At 41.8% G+C, this 24,472-nt stretch overlaps 3 protein-coding genes and 1 long non-coding RNA gene across 8 annotated transcripts in view; 1 reads left to right on the top strand and 3 right to left on the bottom strand.

The window, feature by feature from the left end:
- hif1al (hypoxia inducible factor 1 subunit alpha, like) overlaps positions 1-963 on the bottom strand; it is a 28,818-nt gene extending 27,855 nt beyond the window's left edge. Inside the window, exon 1 of the mRNA XM_055011985.1 lies at positions 809-963. Coding sequence (XP_054867960.1) covers positions 809-837 — 29 coding nt within the window. The 5' untranslated portion in view covers positions 838-963. The remainder of the gene's footprint in view (positions 1-808) is intronic.
- Positions 1-24,472, bottom strand: part of klc3 (kinesin light chain 3) — a 248,905-nt gene that overhangs the window by 139,494 nt on the left and 84,939 nt on the right. The gene's annotated exons all lie outside the window — the stretch shown is intronic.
- On the top strand, positions 6,415-8,561 carry LOC111571321 (uncharacterized). Its single transcript, XM_055012273.1, has 3 exons — positions 6,415-6,435; positions 7,290-7,460; positions 7,586-8,561. The coding sequence occupies exons 1-3, from the start codon at positions 6,415-6,417 to the stop codon at positions 8,039-8,041; spliced, it is 648 nt and encodes a 215-aa protein (XP_054868248.1). The 3' UTR covers positions 8,042-8,561.
- LOC111570802 (uncharacterized) lies at positions 8,915-14,742 on the bottom strand. The gene is made up of 7 exons (XR_008602218.1): positions 14,454-14,742; positions 13,006-13,225; positions 12,734-12,835; positions 12,478-12,507; positions 11,736-11,894; positions 11,390-11,482; positions 8,915-10,606 (listed from the first exon to the last, which is right to left on the bottom strand). It is a non-coding gene; the product is annotated as an uncharacterized LOC111570802 (long non-coding RNA).

Below are 24,472 nucleotides of genomic sequence, written 5' to 3'. Positions count from 1 at the left end.
TCGAGAAAAACAAAAAGTCAGTCAACACACTAATTCTCTGCAAGAAAACAAGAAAATAACACACTGCTGCACATTTTCCTGATGAAATCTCATCAAATCTAAGAAGAATTCACATTATTTTAGTATTTTTATGCACTAAAGTGGATTTGCTTTGTAATTAAATGCATCTTTTGCAGAAATATCACAACACAAAGTCATAAAAATGCAGTAAAGACATTAATTCTCTGCAAGAAAACAGGAATATATTTCTTGATGAAATATAATCAAATCCAAGATTAATTCATATTATTTCAGCATTTTTTTAGGTACTAAAGTATATTCATTTTTTAATTGAACGCCATTTTTGTAGAAATATCACAACACAGAGCCACAAACACAGAAAACAGGCAATCAACACATTAATTGTCTGCAGCTTTTCTGCAGGAAATAAGAAAATAAACCCCTAAAATCCTGATTTCCTGAAGCTGAACCTCCTGGTTTGACTGAGGCCTGAACAAAGACAACCAGAAACACTTCAGGAATCCCAGAAAAACATGAAAAAAACACCAGAAATCTGTTTACTTCACTGTTTAGACCCAAACAAGCTGCAGATAAAGATGAGATTTCACAAGAAAAGCGTGTATTTGGTGAAGAATTAACACATTAATGGAGCTGATCTGCAGAAAAATCCTGAAAACGAGGCTGAAGCTCTGATCAGTTGTTTTCCTTCAGGTCGTTTCAGTTTTTTTGGTGTTTTTTTTTTTTGCAGAGACTTGAAAGTTGCAGCGACAGAAACCCGTTAAAACCCGTTAAAAAAACGGATTCTTACCGTTTAACGGCCCCGTCTCGCTTCTCCATCGTCACACCCACAATATTTCTGCTCCAGAAGCTGTTTGTTCCGCCAACACTGACTGTAAACACCGAAAATGACCGAGAGGAAAAAAACTGGAGCACAAGAAAACCTGCAGCTGTGAAGCTAGCCACCGGAAACACACGCTGCTTCCGCTTGGTCCTTCGTAATAAAGGTTCGATTGCAACGCGTATAATATAATATAATATAATATAATATAATATAATATAATATAATATAATATAATATAATATAATATAATATAATATAATATAATATAATATAATATAATATAATATAGTATAATATAATATAATATAATATAATATAATATAATATAATATAATATAATATAATATAATATAATATAATATAATATAATATAGAATGAAACAATAAAATATACTATATATGTGAAATACATTAATAAAAATAAAATTAAGTGAACAAAAATAAGTCTAGAACACCAAAAGTAAGAAGTCATGGTGGCAATAAAACTAAAGAGGTAAATTAATATTTCACAAGGCAATGAAATATGAGACATGATATTAAAATACTGCATGTTAAATTGAAGATATAAGTAGGATACATTACTGAAAATAGAAAGTGGGAGGACAAAAGACTACAATACAACATAAGACAGATAAAACATGATTAATATAATAAACAATTATTAAATATTACACAATAAACTGAAATATTGCATTTTACATTGAATATATATGCACGATGTGTGACTAAAAATAAAAATAACTATGCTAAAATAAGATTAGAATGGAAAAAGAAAAGCTAATCCTGGAAAAAATGCTCAAACAGGAGAGTAATATTGCACCTGAAATTTAAATACTGCATCTGAAAATGTAATATTTCACATTAAAATGAAATATTGCACATGGAACTGAAGATAAAAGTGCGATACCTTACTAAAATAAATAAACAAATGAGCTAGATTAAGACTAGAATAGAATATGTATGATATATATATATATGTATATACACACACACACACACACACACACACACACACACACACACACACACACACACACATATATATGAAACTAAAATATTGCACATTGTAATTGAAGATATAACTACCAAATGATACTAAAAATAAAAATAGGTAGGGTAAAATAAGACTACAATAGAATATAAGAAGTAATACGGGCAATAATGTTAAAGAAGTTTATTGATATTGCATAAGGTAATGAAATGTTGGACATTAAATGGGCATATTGTGTATTAAATTGAATATATAAACAATATATATTACTAAAAATAAAAATGACTAAGGTAAAATAAGATTAGAATAGAAAAATAAAAGTAATCCTGGATATAATGCTAGAACAGGAGAGTAATATTGCACCACAAATGTAAATATTGCACATTACATTGAATATATAATTACAACATATTACTAAAATAATAAATAAATGAACTAGAATAAGGCAAGAATAAAAAAATTAAAACGTAATCCTGGAAATAAAACTAAAATAGGACAGTAATGTTGCTGTCATATTGAATTGTGATGCAGAATGCTTTTATTTTTTTGATTCTGTGTGTCTTCCGCTTTGTCTACTTCGGATGAACTCATATGAACCCACGCAGGTTCATCAAACAGGCCACGCCCCACGTCACGTCCGCAACCAAAAGGTCACTTTGTGCTGCAGCTGCTGGTTGTTTGACTGCAGCGCCTCCTGCTGGTCACCGGAAAAAGGATTTACAAAATAAAAGTCCTGCAGCTCAGTGGAAACATCAATGACTCAAAGCGGCATAAATCATTCTTTTCAAAAGAAAATAAATATATAAAACTATTTATTATTATAATAAATTATTATTTTGATTATTTATTTTACAAAAAAATGAAAAAAATTGTTGTGGAAGTCCAGAGGAAGGCGACACTCATCCAGACCGTCAAAGACCAACACAACCTGGAAGAGTCTTCAAAGTTACAGATTCCTGCTGCTTTGGTTTCACTGAAGAAGTGATGAACAAGTTCCACCAAACGGAACTTTCTCTCTTTCAGTACATTCAGCTCTCTGAAAGTGAATGGAAACATGAACTGGATGTCCTGGTTGCTTTTGTCTTCAGCCCAGTCCAGAGTCAACTTCTGTGTTAACACTGTTTTCCCGATGCCAGCCACTCCCTTTGTCATCACTGTTCTGATTGGTCCATCTCTTCCAGGTGAGCCTTTAAGGATGTCTTCTGGTCTGATGCTTGTTTCTGCTCTGTCTGCTTTCCTGGATGCTGCTTCAATCTGTCTGACCTCATGTTCATCATTGACCTCTGCAGTCCCTCCCTCTGTGATGTACAGCTCTGTGTAGATCTCATTCAGGAGGGTCGATGCCCTCAAACACTCTCTGGAACCTCTTCTTCAGATCACATTAAAGTTTACGTCGACAAACTGCAGCAATAAGTTTTGAATGAAGAAACAGCAAATGAGATCAATAAATAAATGACTCCTATCCTCCTAAAGACTGATTGTGTGAAGATATTCTGAGACTTTAGTAAATGTTCTGTTGATCAGCAGCTTCAGTCTTTCCACAAATCCTCTTACCGCTCTGCAGACAGTCAGCCAGCTTCTCCTGCTTCATCCTCCTCAGGAACAACACTGTGATCTGCTGAAACATCACTCTGCTGCTCCTCTGATCTTCATCATCACCCTCCAAATCCTCCTCATCCTCCATCTGACTCTCTGAGCATTCTGGGTAATCTGGATTCAGAACCTTCTGCATCTTCTTCAGCTCCTTCTTCACTAAAGTCACCATGTTGTCCTCCAGCAGCTGGAACAGAGAAATGTGTTAATGAAACCATCAGAGTGAAATCATGGAGCCAAACATCAGATCCATGTTGGACACACTGACAGTCCACTGGTCTACAAAGAGCAGCATAGAGACGCCTGAACACAACAGATGGAGAACTTGTTGTCCATGAACTCACCATTAATATGGAGTCCAGGTGATACTGCTGGACAGACTGAGCTCTGGGAACCTCTGAGTTCTGCTGCTCCACTCTGTGGATCAACATCAGTAGTTAGATCTCAGTACGTCTGTCCACATAGAGACAAACACCAGCTATGACACCATGAACAACTTCACGAGACTCTGAAAATGGAATCAGTTATCTCAAGATTTAAACCATGTCTCCCCCTCCTTCTGCTTCACACATGAATAAAGTTACAGACATCTGGAACAAGCGTTCAACATGTAGGAAGGAGTTTTACCGTTTTTACCTCCTTTTCTTCTGCATTTTGACTTTACTGCAGCTGGCATGAATATATGTGATGTTGTTCTCTGCAGCTCTGTCTCAGTCCAAAGCTCAGCTCACTGTTTGCTCTCTAATATTCACATCCCTAACAAACTCTCCTCATAGCTGCTGTTATGCTGACATCTGCTGGACAAACACAACAACTACACTGTCGATAGATAGATAGATAGATAGATAGATAGATAGATAGATAGATAGATAGATAGATAGATAGATAGATAGATAGATAGATAGATAGATAGATAGATAGATAGATAGATAATCAGAAATCAGCCACTTGGAACAACATTTAGCTTAAAGGCAACACATATGTGGAGTCATTTCACAAGTATTTGATGCATGTTTATAATAAAATCAGTATTTCTGTGTGCTTTTCTTTGATATGAGGTTATTTTATCATCCTTCCTGCATATTCACACCATCAGGTTAAAGTGATCCTTTAAACTGCTCAGCAGGAGAGATGCAGCTGAACACTTGTGCAGGGATTCACCATGAAGCCAACATGAGAAGGTAGAGAATCCAAACAGTCTTCATCTGCTCTTTTAAAGTCTCATGTCTCACAATGGCAAATCTGTCTCCACTACATAGATACTGTCTGCAGCACAGGTGAGACACCTGGATGAATGTCTGCTGTATGAGGAAGTTTCAAAGTTCTTCAATCAATCAGGACATCAGTGGGAGGCTGGAAACCAACTCTTCACTACAATAATGGATCCAACAGCTCTGAGGAGAGTTCATATTTAACATCTCTCAACTGTTCATTGCCTCGTATTGGAACAGTCTCCAAGTCGGACTAATAAACTGCAGCGTGCTTCAACATATTAACATCTATCTGAGAGTAAACTGAACACGCATCATGGATGCAACGTGTTCTGTTTATATGCTGCATTCCAAATCACTTCCTCCTTCTTTTTACTTCCAGTCTGAACTCCAGCTGCCCTCATGAAGTCCTGATTGTTCCATGCAGCACTGATACAACTAATAATCACTTCAACTTTCACCGTCCGTAGAGTGAACCGGGCTGTCATCTGTTTGCTCTCTAAGCTTGTTGGTACTCGTGTAATGTTGGTGATGTAACTGTGCAGAGGATTGTGGCTCAGAATGGACAGAAAAGCATGTTGACTGAAAACTTCAGAATCCCTCCACGTGTAGTAGAAACCCTGGTTTTGGTGAACTACATTTAACCTGCAGGACAGACTAAACCTGTTTCTGGTGTGATGTAGTTGTTGGTAAATATTATACCGACTGCTGTCAACTACACGTCACTTTATTTACTTCTAACAGGCGATTGTAGTAATTCTTGCTGCTCTCTATGGAGGCCGAGGGAGCGACATTTATATGAGCCGTAGAAGAAGAAACGGAAGCAGTAGCAGCCGCAGAAGAAGAAGAAGAAGCAGCAGCAGTTTCCGGTGTTCCAGTTTGACTGGTGATCAGGTTAACTGGTGATAGTTTCCGTCTCCAGATGTTTCGTCCGCAGATTCGTCACGGTCAGACCTGGATTTACGTGAAATAAAGATACCAGATAAAGAAGACCTCGCCGAAAAACGTCGGCATCACTACTTAATAAAGTCTATATCCATGTAAATATCATCTACAGACAGTAAAAAGAAATATGCGGGCCGAAATAAAAAACACGTATTTTTCAAGTAGGTGAGAGGATTCGAAACCACGTAATCCAGCGATAAAATTACGAAACCACTGTTTTACTCATTATGCTACCGATCAGCTCTGCAAGCATTCTGCTTCATCTATATGGATCACTGTCATCCTGTCAGGTGTTTAACACCTGGTGATTGTTCAGGAAACACGTCCATGTCAACTGGGGATAATCACAACTTAACACAGGCTTCCTGGTTAATAACGAGTCAGACAACTATTTATTGTCTCACCAAGAAAACCCACAACATGAAAGCACGTCCACTGCTGTGTTGTGTGTTAGTTTGTGTGTTCAGTGGAACAGATCCAGAGCAGAACTTCAGGTTTAACTCGGGTTTGTTCTCAGAAACACTCAGACCCTCAGCAGCCTCCCATCAGAACAACACGCAGCACAACATCAGCTTGATTTGCTAAAATACATCGGAACAAACTGAGACCACGTTGTTTAAACTAGTCACTCAGAAAACAATAAAAACTCGTTCAGTCATCCACGTCCTAACCGTCATTTCAGAGCACGTTAACCACTGACAATACTTTTTTTTTTTTTTTTTTTAAAGGAAGTAAAGGGATCCGACCTGGTCAAAACAAATAATATATTTGTGTGATTTGTGTCTTCCCAAACACCCTGGCTGGTTTAATAATGGCAGAAGATACTTTTAAAGATGTCACAGAGGAAGATTAGAGTGAATTGTGGTGATTGACAGGATTTGATTTAATGACATGTTCCTAATCCACCTTTGAGTACATGTAGGCTAAATATACAAATATGGCAGCACAGTATCTTCAGAGTCCAACAGGAATATCTGTAGCTGTAACGTTCAAATGTGACTGTAGTCACTTCAATACATGCAATAGGTGCTCATGGCTCCCTGATAGGGCGAATAAACCATTGTTTGTTTTGACCACATCGAATCCCTTTACTTCGTTTAAAAAAAAAAAAAAAAAAAAAAATATATATATATATATATATATATATATATATATATATATATATATATACATGGAACTCGGAAACACCCCAACAATTTAATCAATTGTTCCTTGTATGATTTCCAACAGATAAGTCCCGATAAGTCCACAGCAGTCGATTTGCAGTAGGATCGCAATTTTGTGATCGTCAGCAGGCAACTGACGTAGTGTTCACTTGTTATCATAGTTACAGTGACCACGATCTCGCAATGATACAGAAGTCTTTAACAAATCCATAGATCCAGACTAGAAGCCGAAAATCTAATCACTTGGTCCTTGTGTCATTTCTGACCTTCCCTGAAAATTTCATCCAAATTCGTTATTCGGTTTTTGAGTAATGTTGCGAACAGACAGACAGACAGACAGACGCTTATCGCCACAAAACTCCAACGTGTTCCTTGATGGAGTGAAAAATATATGAAAAGTAGGAGAACAGAAGTATAACCTTGCAAGAAAGAGAAATGCTCAAGTAGAGTCAGATCTCTTAATTACCTCAATATTCTACTTAAGTAAAAAGTCCCTTGATTGCTTTCTGTCATTTCAAAATGATTTTTCTTTGTGTTTTAAGGGGCATTACACATTTAAATGCCCTGCACTGGTAGAGGGGACCACAAGGTGCAATAAGGCGTGGTCGTACCAAGAGGTGCGCAGACTGGCAGATTTATCTGTTGAGGAAATGCAGCACTTTGAGGACAACATGGCCCGCATGGCTGCTGCTAGACACTGCGAGTTTCAGCCAGTAAGTGGTCCAGTGCTCTGTGGTTGTATTAATGCTGACTTTTCAGGGATTTACTCTGATTTAAACATTAAAACCAAATCAAGTGGACTGATGTTTATTTTTTCTTCACTGTTCTCCCCCATCAGTGTCCCCAGTGCAAAACAAACATGGAGAGGAAGGATCTTTCCAACCTGAGTGTCATATGTATCATATGCACAGCTGATCAGGGGGGAACCTATCAGTTCTGCTGGCAGTGTCAGAAGCCATGGAAGGGCTCAGCTCCTCGATCGGACCGCTGTGGCAATGATGACTGCATCAACAGGGACCTGCAACTGCTGCAGACATGCAAATCCATCGACCTGCCGGAGGTGGCGGGCGTCACCAGCTGCCCCTCTATCCGACTCTGTCCTACATGTGGCATGAAGATAGAACATAGTAGACAAAACTGCAAAAATGTTATATGTCCTCGATGTCATAAGGAGTTCTGCTTTGTTTGCCTGAAACTAACGCGGCAATGTTGCAAGACCAGTTCACCATTCAGAATCTGCCCAGGCGGTGTAGCTCCAAGACAGACTTCTATTCCGGTATGGCAGAGAAAATGAAGGCAATCCGGTGTCTTATCTTAATTCAACAAGAGATCTTTAACAGAAGTGTTTAAAAACACAAAAAATCAATGCATTTATTTTGAAAGGTCTCAATATAGTCTCCTGGACACCAAATGTTTGTGGCATGTAACTCTGCTCCACAAGACAACTAGGTTCTTATTTGTGGTTTCTCTGCCTCCCTCTGGCTGAACTTTAAATTGCACATGACAAATATGTTTGGTATTTACCTCTGAATCTCCATTACTGAAATACTTAAGATGTTTTATATATACAAAATGGAACCTGTTTTATTTTAATTAGCTTTTTCTGTATACCAGTGTGGCAAAATCTACCTGGTAAAACTTAATTTATACTCAGTGTGAGAGGGAATCTTTTATAAAAAATAGATCTGAATGTAAATTTTGATTTACATCTCAAATTCACCCAGACAAGGCTATTGTGTGTCTGTATCATTAACATTAGAAACACTCATTAAGATCAAGTAAATTAAACATAACTTAAGGTTTTGTGTTTTCATTCCAATCAGACAAGTGTCATGGTACACTGTAAATTCTGACAAGTTGAGTTTACTTAATGAAATTTAGGAAACCGATTACCTTGGGAAAACTAAGTAAACGAACTTATTTGTGAGAAGTACCTTGAAATTATTATATTCAAGTAAGCTATACTTTTTTTGAAGTTGTGAGCACTTAATTTATCTCAGTATAGTAAAATTCAAATCAAGCTGTTACAACTTGAATATTTTGAGTCACATGAACTTACTATATTCTGCCAAAACAAGTGGGCATTACTTGAAATTTGTAATACATTACACTTAAAGTATCTTAGTGTAATCCACTTCAGCTAACTTAAAAATAAGAACTCACAAAATGGTATTATGAAAACCATAATTTATTTTCCTATTTCTGTATTTATAAACAACAACAACAATCAAAATGCTGTTAATTCTGAAAATTGTCTAGAAAGAGACCATCAAAGATCAAGTTTGGCTGAACAATTGGGGGGCTGATAGATAAATGAAAACAAATAAAATAGTGTTAATCACTGCTACACTGACAATGCATTTTCTATACAGTTTTTAGGTCAGACCATCTCTGTAGCACCACAATACTTTGATTTTAAACCAAATTAACCAAGTTAACCAAATTTGACATTTATCAAAAATTACATATACTGTAATTTGAATAATAGTCCTTGGCTATATGGTTATTTTTATTAATACTGCAATTAATTGTTCAGCACTGGCTGAAACCCTTCTGTTAGTGGCAAACCAGGCCAGTCAGTGAGTAGAGGAGAGAAAACAGGGTGCATAAATGATGCTACGCAATTAGAGGCAAATCCATCCTTGTTTGCTGATTGGTTCAGATTCTATGTTCTGCATTTCTCCAGGTTATTTCCTCAATATTATGTGTTTGTAAGAGAGATTGACTGTATGAGCATTAATGTGTGCGAGTGAGTGAGTGTGTGTGTGTGTGCATGCGATTGAGTGCGTGTGAGACAGAAAGTGGATGTCAGTGAGTATGAGTGAAAATCAGTACGTGATGTATGACAAAATGAGACTTAAAAGTGAGAATGAGTGTGAGTGAGGTGGGCCGATTGGTCTGGTATAAACTAACAGAAGGCTTTTGATTCACAGTGGACACTTTCCATTATGTCTCACAGCAACAAACAGACCAGTCAACATTAAGTCTGTAAAAGTTTAAAACCTTAATAAAACCTGATAATTAAAACTGGATTATTACATAGAACTGTACTTGGACATACGCTTTCAAAGCAGCTACAAGTCAGCTCTTAACAATTTAACAACTATTGAACCTGTGTTGCAGAAGCACAAATACTAAACATCAAAAACTGTATGCTCATTTTCAACAGTTTTTAATGAGTTCTCAGTAACTGAGCACTCATAATACTGAGCCAGATAATGAAATGAAAAAAGGCTGAACCAAAAATCAAGAAAAAACAAAACATACTGCTACTCTTTTAACAGTTACTCTGACGATTATTTTTGAGAGAGGGATCTCATTGCATTGTGTATCAAACATGTTTTCTTATTTCTGGAGAAAACGATATGGAGACCTCAGCAGCTCCACAAAACAAGTATTCTGTCACAGTTTCATTATCAAAACATTAAAACATTAAAAAAAGATGAAAGTAAAATACAATATTCAATTAGGTAAAAATAAATGTTCAGCCCAATTGTACTCATTCACAAACCACACTTGTGGACACACCAGCATAGCTCTCCCTAGCCACAACATCTAGCCCAAAAGAGCATTTTTTTAATGTTTGCAGTTTTGGGCTGAGCTTTTGTTGTCCGATGTTCAACAATATCTTCTGGATGAATTCGAATGTGTTCTTCATAACTTTGGGGTAATCCAGATGAAGTGCATATATTAAGCCAAAGAGAAGACAAAGTGCTTGAGAGGTTGTAGGAATGTCATCCATGACGAGGTTTCCTTCAAGGATGATTGCAACGCTGTTAATCAATGGTGGCATGTCGCTGGTCATGACGTTAAGAACCCCAACAGGAACCTGAGTGAAGTCATCTGCAGTGTCTGAATCCTGTATTCAAAGTAAAAGAACACAAATAAGTTTAGGTAGAATTTTATGACCCACGGTAATAGTTTGTATACTCCTGTAACCAAAGGCTCTGCAGGGTTCATAATTTAAAATTGCATAGAAAAAAAAACTGCACTCAGGAATAGTGTCTTACAGAGCTCTTGTGAAAGACCATGAGCAGGTGGAACTGGACGTATTTCAGCACCAAGCCTTAACAAAATGCATTTTTAAAAAAATCCATAAAGGCTGTTTGTGTGTGGAATTTTTTTAAGCTAATTTTACTAGCGTACTACTCAATGGTGCGATGTACATTTTACGACATCAGACCTCAGTCTCAGTTCTCTGGCATCAGACAAAATAATACTGGTGTTCAGACTAAAAAGCTTCAGGTCACTGGGAAAACTTTGTCAGATCAATGGACTACAAATAGGCCTCAAACAAAACAGCTCCAGACCAAGCAGCCTCAAGCCAACAGACCAAACAGGATCATGCCAAACAGTGTAGCAGCATATTCTCAAAAAATATCTTAATTTTTTTTCTTAGATATTTCAAACCAAATTTTAACAAAACAAAGCCATTATTTTATTACTGTTTTTTATTTTTAAAAAAATGGGTGTTCTGCAAGATGATTTTCCTGCAAAGGGTATGAAATCAGTGGGGTTTATTTATACAAGACATGAACAATGTGGTATTTTCTGAAATCTGAGAACGGAACCTGATGTCTGACAGTGTCCTAAAATGTGCACTGTACAATGGTCATAGGATCACTATTATAAATGTACTTACTGAGCAGCTGAGGAAGAATTCACTGGAATTATCTCCAAGATACAGGGGCAGACATTGCAGGACAACAGTGCGTGTTGTGGTGATGCCATTTGTCTCATGGAAAAGATTACAAAAAACAATAAGCAGAAGACTATAGGAAAGGCAAAATTATTCATTAAAAAAAATGCATATATGCATGTGCTCAAGTTACAACTATGAATTCTAAGTGCTTGAGGTAGTCAAAGAATTACTTGTATTGTGGTAGAAGTTGTTTTACGAAGTAGTAGTAGCAGCAGCTGTAGGCCTAGTAAAAGCAAGCAAGCACACTACCATAAGGTGGTAATAATGAAGAATCTGAAACACTTACTTGTGAATTGATTGGCTGGAAGAGGTGACCAAGTGATTGGCCGACAACTCCTTTTCTGGATTTGAAGAGGTCAATGAGATGAGTGGTGTGGTGGTCAAGAGCTTCGTAGAAGTCTTTCTTAAGGTTCTTACTGGTAACTCTGTAGAACTCAGCAAAGACCTTAAAAAACAAAAAAACAAAGGATTGTTTACTACACTACAGTAGTCATTTCAATGCCAAGAGACTATTTGACTGTTGTATACAATACACTTCTCAAAAAGTAATGACCAAATTGCAGAAATTGACGTGTTAGGCCTACTAAATGATTAATCAATTAATCTAATGAAACAACAGGTTTGAACTGCAGACTAGATGTAGAATATTTCTGGTCATGATTCCTACTTTTGTGTGTGTTAAAAGTAGAGTATACATTTGTCTCAAAGTCACAATCCAGATAGGGGCACTGCACTTTTTGCATCAATTTCAGATGCTTGTGCAAATGTGTAAAAAAAATCATTTTCACTGCAGGGCTCGTTAAATTCACACACTTGACAACTAAATGTTTGCACATCATCTTTTTCACTGGTCATCTGTGAGTGAAATCTGGATAAATGAACCTTCAAGGCATTAAACGATTTGAATGTGCAAATACACTGCTGATGAAGACATGGTATTGGGGAGGTTCTTGTGAAGCCACCATGCTTCAATCTGTAATGCTTTAATAGCTGGCCACGTTTTAAAGAGACAAAAGCGCAAAACCTACATGTTCAATGCATGCCTCCTCCAGTAGACACTTGAAAAAAAAACACAGGAGAACAAAAAATTAGACTAAAAGAGACATTGCCCACCTATGAATGACTAATGTTGAAATATTTGAGATTAGCAACCTGTCTTTTGAGATGCTACTAATTATTCATCGTTATATTTTGAATGATCAAATTTGAAATATAGCACAATAACATTTTGAATAATTTTACAGAGAAGACATGAACAGAATTCTTGAATAAAGAACAACAAACCTGATTTGATTCTCAGTGGAGGACAGTTGGCCACAATCCAAGACTTTCTTTTTGAGGATTGTCCTTTCTTTACTTGTAAACTTGAGCTTGTACAGTCTGGATCTGTTGTGGAAACAGCAAACAGTTGTCTATAAAACAATTCCAAAAAACTTTTTAATCACATTTATCTTATTTTTTTTAACAAAACTTTTTAATACAATAATTTCGCAATGGTGGATCAAATTAAGACACAAAAATAAACATGAAATAAAACTTTTTAAGAAAGACAATACCATCTCTAAAAGATTTTTGGTCAAGTCTACTGAGAGAGCTTCTTATCAATGACGCAGCAGTGAGGAGGAGGTGTACAGACACGAAAACTGCGGTTGCTGAGCTGGTCTGACTGAGTAAGATGATTATCTGGTACCCTGGTGGCCAACAAAGTCTTGGTGACCGAGGGTAACTCTTTTCAAACTGCCACCAACTTCACTGCCAGACACCACCTAAGATAGTCTATATTGAGAAAAGAATAAACACAAAAAATGATTAAATGTTATTTTAACAGTCATGTGCTACCTGATTCTCATGTCTTTCATATCTAAACATGATATGATGAACTGATTAATATTGCAGACCTGACAACCTTTGACAGTGTTTCGAGTACCACCTCTTTACTTTTAATAATAATAATAATAATAATAATAATAATTTTCTTTACAGCACCACTCTTATGGTATCAGGTGGGAGGTTTACTAGTGTTTAGTTATCCGTTACACTAATACTGACAGTATTAATACTTTATTATCATGATAGCAAGACTCACAATGTGAGAATTTAGGTTGGTTTAAATATGATGCAAAATTCATAATTCACAATTACATATCATTTCATTGTTTAAGACATAAAAAATGTTAAAAAGCTAAAAACAAATTCATGTTGGACATCGATTACATATGCTCCTTTCTACAAAGCTTGCATATAACAGCTTTAATTTGGTGAGTCACGTCATGTACAGTGTGCAGTTTAGTGAGGCAAAGAGCTGCACCAGCACGGGAGCAGATAGTTTTTCTACTGTGTGACTGACTGCAGTTGAACTCTTTTTTTCAGCGACGTGATAGATCAAACTCTTCTGCTTCTCTAGTCCTTGGCGACTCAGCATGCACAGACAGAAACTCGAGCCCGTTGGAAATCCCGAGACATTAACGACAGTCATGTGTACTTTCAGAGCATCAATTTTTACCAGCATACTTAGATTTAGAAATGAGTACAGGCTACGCAAAATGCATGCAGGTCGGTAGGTCTGCTAACGTTTGGCTACCTGCCTGCAAGTGCCGTGCTTCACTTGCAGGCAGGTAGCCGAACGTTAGCAGCCGCCCTCCTGCACAGCCCGTTAAAATAAACGGTTAGCTTAAAAACTGCGAAATTAGCAGCGCGCGCTGTTCGAGCAGCTAACAGATGGCGGGGCTGGTGCAGGAACAGGGGAAGACATGTTACAGATTAGCACTACACTAGTGTTCGCTTCAGGCTGTTTAGACCGAGTCAAAGCACTTTTATTCGGATTCGCTCATGTTGAGTTGCCGCTAACTTTTTAACGTCTGCTCTTTCAACACGCGCGCGCCGGCACAGAAACACAGACTAACATGCCAACGATCTCGGAGAGTCGGAGTTGTTGGCTGGCTTCTTTGAACAATTCTCATTCCAAAAATAACTTTACATTGATAAACAGAAGATGTACACTTACCGAAATCAACGTTAGAGCCAACCTTCCGTGAGAGCCCAGGGTCTGCGTGATCGGATTTGAACGGCTTGCTTCCGGTAAATGCGCGCTAACCGGAAATGGACATGCGCACAGCTCTGAAACTTAAGTCTCATACCACAAACCATGCTGTGCACTCAGAAAAACCAAGTACATATAATTAAATGAAACAAGTATGTGGGTAAAAAGTGGAGAAAACTCGGTGTAAGAAAGTAAACTTTGAAAAATAGGATAAATTAGGTTAAATGCACTTGTCCATCTTTAGTCAGGCCAAAGTTTACATTTACAGTGTACTTTTCTTTATTACATCACAACATATTCATCCGATTCAAACACAGAAGACAATAATTAAAGGTTAATATAAAGTAATTATCAAGCTGATTAATAATTATATTCCAGATTATTTAGATATGAGATTTAAACTTTTTTTTTGCATTTCTTAAAGACTTAAAGAGCCTTTATTGTCATTGTTCAGAAGTACAATTAAATTTGTCTGAAGAACGCGACAATTAGCAGCAGTGAAAATAATAAAAATAGTTTAAAAATACTCTCAAATAATAAAAAGAAGAATCAAAGTACTATATACAAACAAAGTAAAGTGATCAGTGCTGATAAAGTGGTCCAGTGTTGAAATAGAGTTCTTATTGCATAGATGAACTGGGAGGGGGGAATGACTGGGTGGTGGGGCAATGGGTGGGGGGTGTGATGGCAGCGACAGCTCTGGGGAAGAAGCTGTTCTGCAGTCTGCTGGTTTTTGTTTTTAATGACAGCCTCCGCAGAAAGAAAAGTCTCTGCTGAGCCTTCTTCACCAAGTGGGAGGCGTTGGAGGTCCATGTGAGATTACTGGTGATGTGGAGACCCAGGTACTTGATATTGCTGACCCTCTCCACCTCCTCTTTATGCAGAGAGGTTGGGGGGGGGGGGGGGGCATTTTTCTGGCTCTCCTCAAGTCCACAATGATCTCTTTTGTTTTGATGGTATTCATCACCAGGTCACTTTCAGAGCACCAGCTGACCAGGTGCTGGACCTTCTCCCTGTAGTGGGTCTCATTGTTGTCAGATATTAATCCCACTATGGTGGTGTCATCAGCAAACTTTACTGTCGTGTTGGAGGGGTGGATGGAGGTACAGTCATGTGTGAAAAGGGTGAACAAGGCCGGGCTGAGGACGCAGCCCTGAGGTGCTCCTATACTCAGTGTGAGTGTGGATGATGTCACCTCTCCTACTCTGACACTCTGTGGTCTGCCGGTGAGAAAGCTGTGGATCCAGGAGCAGAGTGTGGTGTCTAGTCCCAGATGGCCAAGCTTGGTTATCAGTTTATGGGGGGAGATGGTGTTGAATGCTGATGTAAAATCATCAAATAGCATTCTAACATAGGTGTTGGGGCCCTCCAGGTGGGTCAGGGCCGTGTGCAGGCAGTTGAGATGGCGTCTTCTGTTGATCTGTTTGCCCTATAAGCAACTGGTGGATGTCCAGATCAGCAGGAATGATGTCCTTGATGTAATGCAGGACCAGCCTCTCAAAGCACTTCATTATTATTGGTGTCAAGGCAACTGGGCGGTAGTCATTCAGGCATTTCACTGCCTGTTTCTTGGGCACGGGCACTATAGTGGTGAATTTAAGGAATGTGGGGACTACAGCCTGCTGTAAGGACCGGTTGAAAATGTCCGTAAACACGCCTACTAGCTGGTCTGCACATGCCTTCAGGACCCGGCCGGGCACCCCGTCTGGACCTGCTGCCTTGGTGATATTGATTTTCTTCAGTGTTGACCACTGTTCCCTAAGCTGCGCGCGTGCATGCGCAATTGTGCACTGCTGACACAGTCTCCGCGCACAGAAAAAAAAAATCCAACCTAAATTATAAATAAAATAAACACGTAACAATTCATTCTGTGCTATTTTTCAGTGTGAGTCAGTGAGTGACCGGTGACTGACTGCTGCAGCCAATGATGCGATTCACATACGTATTTACCATAGACTGTATATAATGGTATTTACGCAGCTAATCAACGTCAGGCGTCCTTATGTGCAGCTACCGTTGCTCTCATAGATATGAATGAGTAGATAGGACACGCCCCTTTGAGCTGCGTGCTACAGCGAGGCTAAGCTAGTGGGGGCAAAGTTTCAGTGCATTCTGTTTTTTTTTTTGTCTGCATTTGTTCTCATTGTTTAACTCCACAAAAGAGGTGTCAACATTGTATGAGATTGATGCATATTTTAGTCTTGCAGCCAAATATTTTAATATTTAGTGCATGTGTGTGACCATCACCGGCCCTCCCTGAAAGCTAAGCAGACATTCTTTATTAGAATTCCCTATTATAAGCCAGGGAGGGCAGTGCTACACCTCAGTGATGTGTGGGGGAAACAAAGACTGGACAGGACGAACAGGACGAACAGGACGAACAGGGATAGAAATTAACAGGCAGAGCTATTGCAATTAAAGATTGTACGGTGGTGTGTTATTCCCAACTACTAACTGTCCATCAATAAAAAAAAAAATTGAAAAAAGAAAAGAAAACCAAACCAACACAAAAGAAAAATAGATTCAATAAATAAATAATTAAACAAATGGTACTGAGCACCATAATTGTGGATGTCTTGATAGTATAGAATAGAATAGAATAGGCCAGAAGAGGATACTAGTGCAAGAGAGAATGAGTTTAGGGTAGAGACTCTGGAGAGATTCTCAGCACATTCTGGTGGGTCCCATCATTCGCTGAAATGGGACTCGGCAGTAGCTGGCGAGACCTGATCAAACATGCAAGTGTGAAGAACCCCGAAGCCCAGAACAGCAATCACGGCGAGGCAGGGCCAAGCCATAGGGCACCCCTCCCCCCGGGCCGTAGGAGCCACAGGGCGGCACCCCCAGAGAGCCACCGGGGCCACCGTGAACGACACGAACCCGGAGAACAAGAGGGAGCAGCTACCGACACCCCCAGCGGGCCCAGACCGACCCAGGCGGCCCAGGGCACGAGGACCCACCCGCCACCCAAACCCCAACCCCGCCCACCCCTGCCCCCACCTGCTCTCAGGGCCCTAACTGTCGTGTCCCTATACGTGCCTAAGAGTAACTATATACAGTGATGTGTGAAGTATGTGAAGTGCACAGTAAGAGGCAGTCTGGTGTGGATCCGGCCCATGAGGACAGAGCAGCGGGGGAGACAGGTAGTAAGACCACCGGTACTGATGCAGAGGGCCCCCAGAGCCCGGAGGCAAGAGGCCAAGGTGGGCCCACACGAACCCGACCGGCCCAGCCAGCACCAAAACCCCCAGAAGTCGCAGCGCTAGAGCAGCGCCCCGGCAGACGCCGTAGCCCCACCACGGGCCAGCTGCATGCAGCACCCTGCCCTGGAGGGAGGACCAGGCCGCACCACCAGGAAGCAAGGGCCATGAGCCCCCACGCCCACTCCGGAGCCGGCACGTCCAGGATGCAGGGCGCCCACCCCGCAGCACCACCGAGACCCCACCCACCCCACTACTCCCCAGGACAGCACCGGGCCCGGACAGAAGCCCCCAGCCAGCAGAAATTTATCTCCAGTGGCGGCACACAGGCAAGTACCAAGGCCTGTGCCCAGATAAGCCAGAGCCACCCCCCCAGAGAGACCACCAGGCCCCCATGCCAGTCCCCAGGCAGCGGAGGGCCCCCAGCCCCCCCAGGGGAGGGAGAGGGACGAGACGAGCGGCAGGCAGGAGAGAAGGGAGGAGGAAGGAAGCAGAGCAGGAAGGGACAGGGGAGCGACCGGTAAGGGCCCGACCCACCCCAAACCCCAGGGCCAGCCAGTGGCGCCCTCCAGAAGAGACCAGCCGCCGCCACCACCAAGGGCCCCCAGGACGCAGCGCACCAAAACCCAGCCAGACCCATGGGCTCAAAGGGGAGAGACACCGGGGACACCCACACCCCCAGGCAGAGGGGCCCGAGCCACCGCACGCCCGCAGAGCCAGAGAGCAACCCCGAAATGAGCCAACTAGGGAAGGGGACCACCACCAGTGTATGCACACAGCCTTGAAGTCCATTTTTCTTTATTACATCACAACATATTCATCCGATTCAAACACAGAAGACAATAATTAAAGGTTAATATAAAGTAATTATCAAGCTGATTAATAATTATATTCCAGATTATTTAGATATGAGATTTAAACTTTTTTTTTGCATTTCTTAAAGACTTAAAGAGCCTTTATTGTCATTGTTCAGAAGTACAATTAAATTTGTCTGAAGAACGCGACAATTAGCAGCAGTGAAAATAATAAAAATAGTTTAAAAATACTCTCAAATAATAAAAAGAAGAATCAAAGTACTATATACAAACAAAGTAAAGTGATCAGTGCTGATAAAGTGGTCCAGTGTTGAAATAGAGTTCTTATTGCATAGATGAACTGGGAGGGGGGAATGACTGGGTGGTGGGGCAATGGGTGGGGGGTGTGATGGCAGCGACAGCTCTGGGGAAGAAGCTGTTCTGCAGTCTGCTGGTTTTTGTTTTTAATGACAGCCTCCGCAGAAAGAAAAGTCTCTGCTGAGCCTTCTTCACCAAGTGGGAGGCGTTGGAGGTCCATGTGAGATTACTGGTGATGTGGAGACCCAGGTACTTGATATTGCTGACCCTCTCCACCTCCTCTTTATGCAGAGAGGTTGGGGGGGGGGGGGGGGGGGGCATTTTTCTGGCTCTCCTCAAGTCCACAATGATCTCTTTTGTTTTGATGGTATTCATCACCAGGTCACTTTCAGAGCACCAGCTGACCAGGTGCTGGACCTTCTCCCTGTAGTGGGTCTCATTGTTGTCAGATATTAATCCCACTATGGTGGTGTCATCAGCAAACTTTACTGTCGTGTTGGAGGGGTGGATGGAGGTACAGTCATGTGTGAAAAGGGTGAACAAGGCCGGGCTGAGGACGCAGCCCTGAGGTGCTCCTATACTCAGTGTGAGTGTGGATGATGTCACCTCTCCTACTCTGACACTCTGTGGTCTGCCGGTGAGAAAGCTGTGGATCCAGGAGCAGAGTGTGGTGTCTAGTCCCAGATGGCCAAGCTTGGTTATCAGTTTATGGGGGGAGATGGTGTTGAATGCTGATGTAAAATCATCAAATAGCATTCTAACATAGGTGTTGGGGCCCTCCAGGTGGGTCAGGGCCGTGTGCAGGCAGTTGAGATGGCGTCTTCTGTTGATCTGTTTGCCCTATAAGCAACTGGTGGATGTCCAGATCAGCAGGAATGATGTCCTTGATGTAATGCAGGACCAGCCTCTCAAAGCACTTCATTATTATTGGTGTCAAGGCAACTGGGCGGTAGTCATTCAGGCATTTCACTGCCTGTTTCTTGGGCACGGGCACTATAGTGGTGAATTTAAGGAATGTGGGGACTACAGCCTGCTGTAAGGACCGGTTGAAAATGTCCGTAAACACGCCTACTAGCTGGTCTGCACATGCCTTCAGGACCCGGCCGGGCACCCCGTCTGGACCTGCTGCCTTGGTGATATTGATTTTCTTCAGTGTTGACCACTGTTCCCTAAGCTGCGCGCGTGCATGCGCAATTGTGCACTGCTGACACAGTCTCCGCGCACAGAAAAAAAAAATCCAACCTAAATTATAAATAAAATAAACACGTAACAATTCATTCTGTGCTATTTTTCAGTGTGAGTCAGTGAGTGACCGGTGACTGACTGCTGCAGCCAATGATGCGATTCACATACGTATTTACCATAGACTGTATATAATGGTATTTACGCAGCTAATCAACGTCAGGCGTCCTTATGTGCAGCTACCGTTGCTCTCATAGATATGAATGAGTAGATAGGACACGCCCCTTTGAGCTGCGTGCTACAGCGAGGCTAAGCTAGTGGGGGCAAAGTTTCAGTGCATTCTGTTTTTTTTTTTGTCTGCATTTGTTCTCATTGTTTAACTCCACAAAAGAGGTGTCAACATTGTATGAGATTGATGCATATTTTAGTCTTGCAGCCAAATATTTTAATATTTAGTGCATGTGTGTGACCATCACCGGCCCTCCCTGAAAGCTAAGCAGACATTCTTTATTAGAATTCCCTATTATAAGCCAGGGAGGGCAGTGCTACACCTCAGTGATGTGTGGGGGAAACAAAGACTGGACAGGACGAACAGGACGAACAGGACGAACAGGGATAGAAATTAACAGGCGGAGCTATTGCAATTAAAGATTGTACGGTGGTGTGTTATTCCCAACTACTAACTGTCCATCAATAAAAAAAAAAAATTGAAAAAAGAAAAGAAAACCAAACCAACACAAAAGAAAAATAGATTCAATAAATAAATAATTAAACAAATGGTACTGAGCACCATAATTGTGGATGTCTTGATAGTATAGAATAGAATAGAATAGGCCAGAAGAGGATACTAGTGCAAGAGAGAATGAGTTTAGGGTAGAGACTCTGGAGAGATTCTCAGCACATTCTGGTGGGTCCCATCATTCGCTGAAATGGGACTCGGCAGTAGCTGGCGAGACCTGATCAAACATGCAAGTGTGAAGAACCCCGAAGCCCAGAACAGCAATCACGGCAAGGCAGGGCCAAGCCATAGGGCACCCCTCCCCCCAGGCAGTAGGAGCCACAGGGCGGCACCCCCAGAGAGCCACCGGGGCCACCGTGAACGACACGAACCCGGAGAACAAGAGGGAGCAGCTACCGACACCCCCAGCGGGCCCAGACCGACCCAGGCGGCCCAGGGCACGAGGACCCACCCGCCACCCAAACCCCAACCCCGCCCACCCCTGCCCCCACCTGCTCTCAGGGCCCTAACTGTCGTGTCCCTATACGTGCCTAAGAGTAACTATATACAGTGATGTGTGAAGTATGTGAAGTGCACAGTAAGAGGCAGTCTGGTGTGGATCCGGCCCATGAGGACAGAGCAGCGGGGGAGACAGGTAGTAAGACCACCGGTACTGATGCAGAGGGCCCCCAGAGCCCGGAGGCAAGAGGCCAAGGTGGGCCCACACGAACCCGACCGGCCCAGCCAGCACCAAAACCCCCAGAAGTCGCAGCGCTAGAGCAGCGCCCCGGCAGACGCCGTAGCCCCACCACGGGCCAGCTGCATGCAGCACCCTGCCCTGGAGGGAGGACCAGGCCGCACCACCAGGAAGCAAGGGCCATGAGCCCCCACGCCCACTCCGGAGCCGGCACGTCCAGGATGCAGGGCGCCCACCCCGCAGCACCACCGAGACCCCACCCACCCCACTACTCCCCAGGACAGCACCGGGCCCGGACAGAAGCCCCCAGCCAGCAGAAATTTATCTCCAGTGGCGGCACACAGGCAAGTACCAAGGCCTGTGCCCAGATAAGCCAGAGCCACCCCCCCAGAGAGACCACCAGGCCCCCATGCCAGACCCCCAGGCAGCGGAGGGCCCCCAGCCCCCCCAGGGGAGGGAGAGGGACGAGGACGAGCGGCCAGGCAGGAGAGAAGGGAGGAGGAAGGAAGCAGAGCAGGAAGGGACAGGGGAGCGACCGGAGGGCCGACCCACCCCAAACCCCAGGGCCAGCCAGGGCGCCCCAGAAGAGACCAGCCGCCGCCACCCCCAAGGCCCCAGGAGAGCGCACAAACCCAGCAGACCCAGGGCTCAAAGGGAGAGACACCGGGGACACCCACCCCCAGGCAGAGGGGCCCGAGCCACGCAGCCCCGCAGAGCCAGAGAGCAACCCCAAGAGCAATAGGGAAGGGACACCACCAGTGTATGCACACAGCCTTGAAGTCCATGGTGCCATCCTACTTAAAAAGGTAGAGGGTTAATAAACTGAAATAAAGCAGAGAATAGTCAGACCATACACACAGACAGAATAATAATTACAGTTTTATGAGGGAAGTGGCATACGCCCACATACAAGCGGAGGCTATAGATTAATATTTATTGATTTAATAAATGGAGACCATTTTTCTTTGAAGGAGTCCAGTTGGTTTTTCTGATAGCAGATATTCTCTCTAGTGAAATGTGTTCTGTGAGGAGGTTCAGCCAATGGATGATGTTGAGGGCTTTCTTATCTTTCCAGTTAACTAAAATAGTTTTTTTGGCAATGGCGATAGCTGCAAGTGTGGGTTGGATATGAATGTCTGGAAGGGCTGTTTGCGTTAGATCACCAATTAGGCAAACGTTTGGGGAATGCGGAATCCCGCAGTCCAAAATATTGGAGAGTTTCTGCGTGATTGTTACCCAGAATTGATAGACGGGTGTACAAAGCCACAGAGCGTGAAAGTAAGTGTCCGTCATGTTTTGGGTGCATTGCGTACATGTGTCTGAGCGTGAGAAGCTCATTTTATACAGTTTATATTGCGTTATATGCGTTCTGTGAAGCACCTTAAATTGGATCAATTGTAAGCTGGTGTTTTTAGTCATTTTAAATGTGTTTTCACAGATCTGGGTCCAAAAATCAGAGTCAAAAGATTTGGATACGTCTTTTTCCCATTTTTGAGTTGGTAGGTGTATAGAGTGTGTCTTTGAGAGTAAACCATAAATTTTTGAGAGATTCTTCTTATTTCTTGGAGACAGTTTCACAATGTATTCGACAAATTCAGGTGGCTGTAAATCCGTTGGCTGTAGAGTAGTCTGAAGCGATGGAATTCTACTTGTAATTGTCTTCTTTATCTGTAGGTACTGAAGAAAATTTCCATTTCTTATTTCAAATGTTTGGAATAAGTTTATATATGTCCTAAATGTGTTATCATCCAGAAGGTGATGGAGGTGAGTGACTCCTCTCTCTGCCCATGTGCTGAAATAAAGAGCTATTTTGTTGTTTGCAAAATCAGGGTTGTGCCAGATTGGGGAGAGTATACTGGGTTTTAATTGGGAGCCTGTGATTTCCAGTGCTTTCCACCAAGCAGACAAGGTGGAAGCGATCATAGGGTTCTTGAAGCAGGAATGATGTTTAAGGGCAGAAGTGATACAGGGAAGGTCAGAGATTTTGATCTGGTTACAATCTAACTGTTCTAGTTCCAGCCAGGAGTTATATTCTTCATGAGGATGTATCCATTTGGTGAGATATTGTATTTGGTTGGATAAATAATAATACATGAAGTTGGGAGCCTCCAGTCCCCCTTCGGATTTATTCTTCTGGAGGGTAGTCAAACTGATTTTAGCCTTTTTATTCTTTGAGTAGAATTTACCAATAGCGGAGTCTAACGATTGGAACCACTTTGATGTGGGTTTAAATGGAATCATGGAGAAAAGATAGTTGATTTTAGGTAATATTTTCATTTTGACTGTAGCTATTCGTCCCAAAAGGGAGATGGGGAGGTTGTTCCAACGCCTCAGATCATCACAGACTTTGTCCAAAAGTGGAGTGAAGTTCAGGTGAACTAATTCTGAGAGTTTGGAGGAAATATTTATGCCCAGATATCTGATGTTGCCAGTAGGAAAAGAATAATGCGAGTTTTGGGCTGCGGGCTTCCACGAGTTTTCTGTTAAAGGTAATATAATTGATTTTGACCAGTTGACGGAGTAGTCTGAAAGACGCAAGAAGGTTGTGATGAGGTTAAATACTTCCTTTACTGAAGTTTTGGGTTCTTGTAGATAAAGTAAAATGTCATCTGCGTATAGGTTAATTTTATGTTCAGACTCCAGAGCGCAGATACCTTTGATATCGGTGTTCTGACGTACAGCTGTTGCTAATGGTTCGATAAAGATCGCAAACAATAAGGGAGAGAGTGGGCATCCCTGTCTCGTTCCCCTTTGCAGACTGAAGCTTTGTGAAGTGATCCCATTAGTGGTGACTGTAGCCTTGGGTGAGTTGTACAGAGCTGATACCCACTGGATAAATGATTCTCCGAAGCCAAATTTGTGGAGCACAGCAAAGAGAAAGGACCAATTAACTTTGTCAAAGGCTTTTTCTGCGTCCAGTGACATAACAATAGCTTCTTTGTTGTGGCGTTGCATCAAAGAGATTAGATTTAGACGTCTTCTGATATTGTTGGTGGAGTGTCGGCCATTTATGAATCCTGTTTGATCGCTGTGAATTATTGACGGGATGATTTTCTCCAGCCTAGAGGCGAGAG

The sequence above is a fragment of the Amphiprion ocellaris genome, chromosome 7, assembly GCF_022539595.1.
Source record: "Amphiprion ocellaris isolate individual 3 ecotype Okinawa chromosome 7, ASM2253959v1, whole genome shotgun sequence".
Taxonomy (NCBI): Eukaryota; Metazoa; Chordata; class Actinopteri; family Pomacentridae; genus Amphiprion; species Amphiprion ocellaris.
This window is presented reverse-complemented; position numbering and strand designations above follow the sequence as displayed.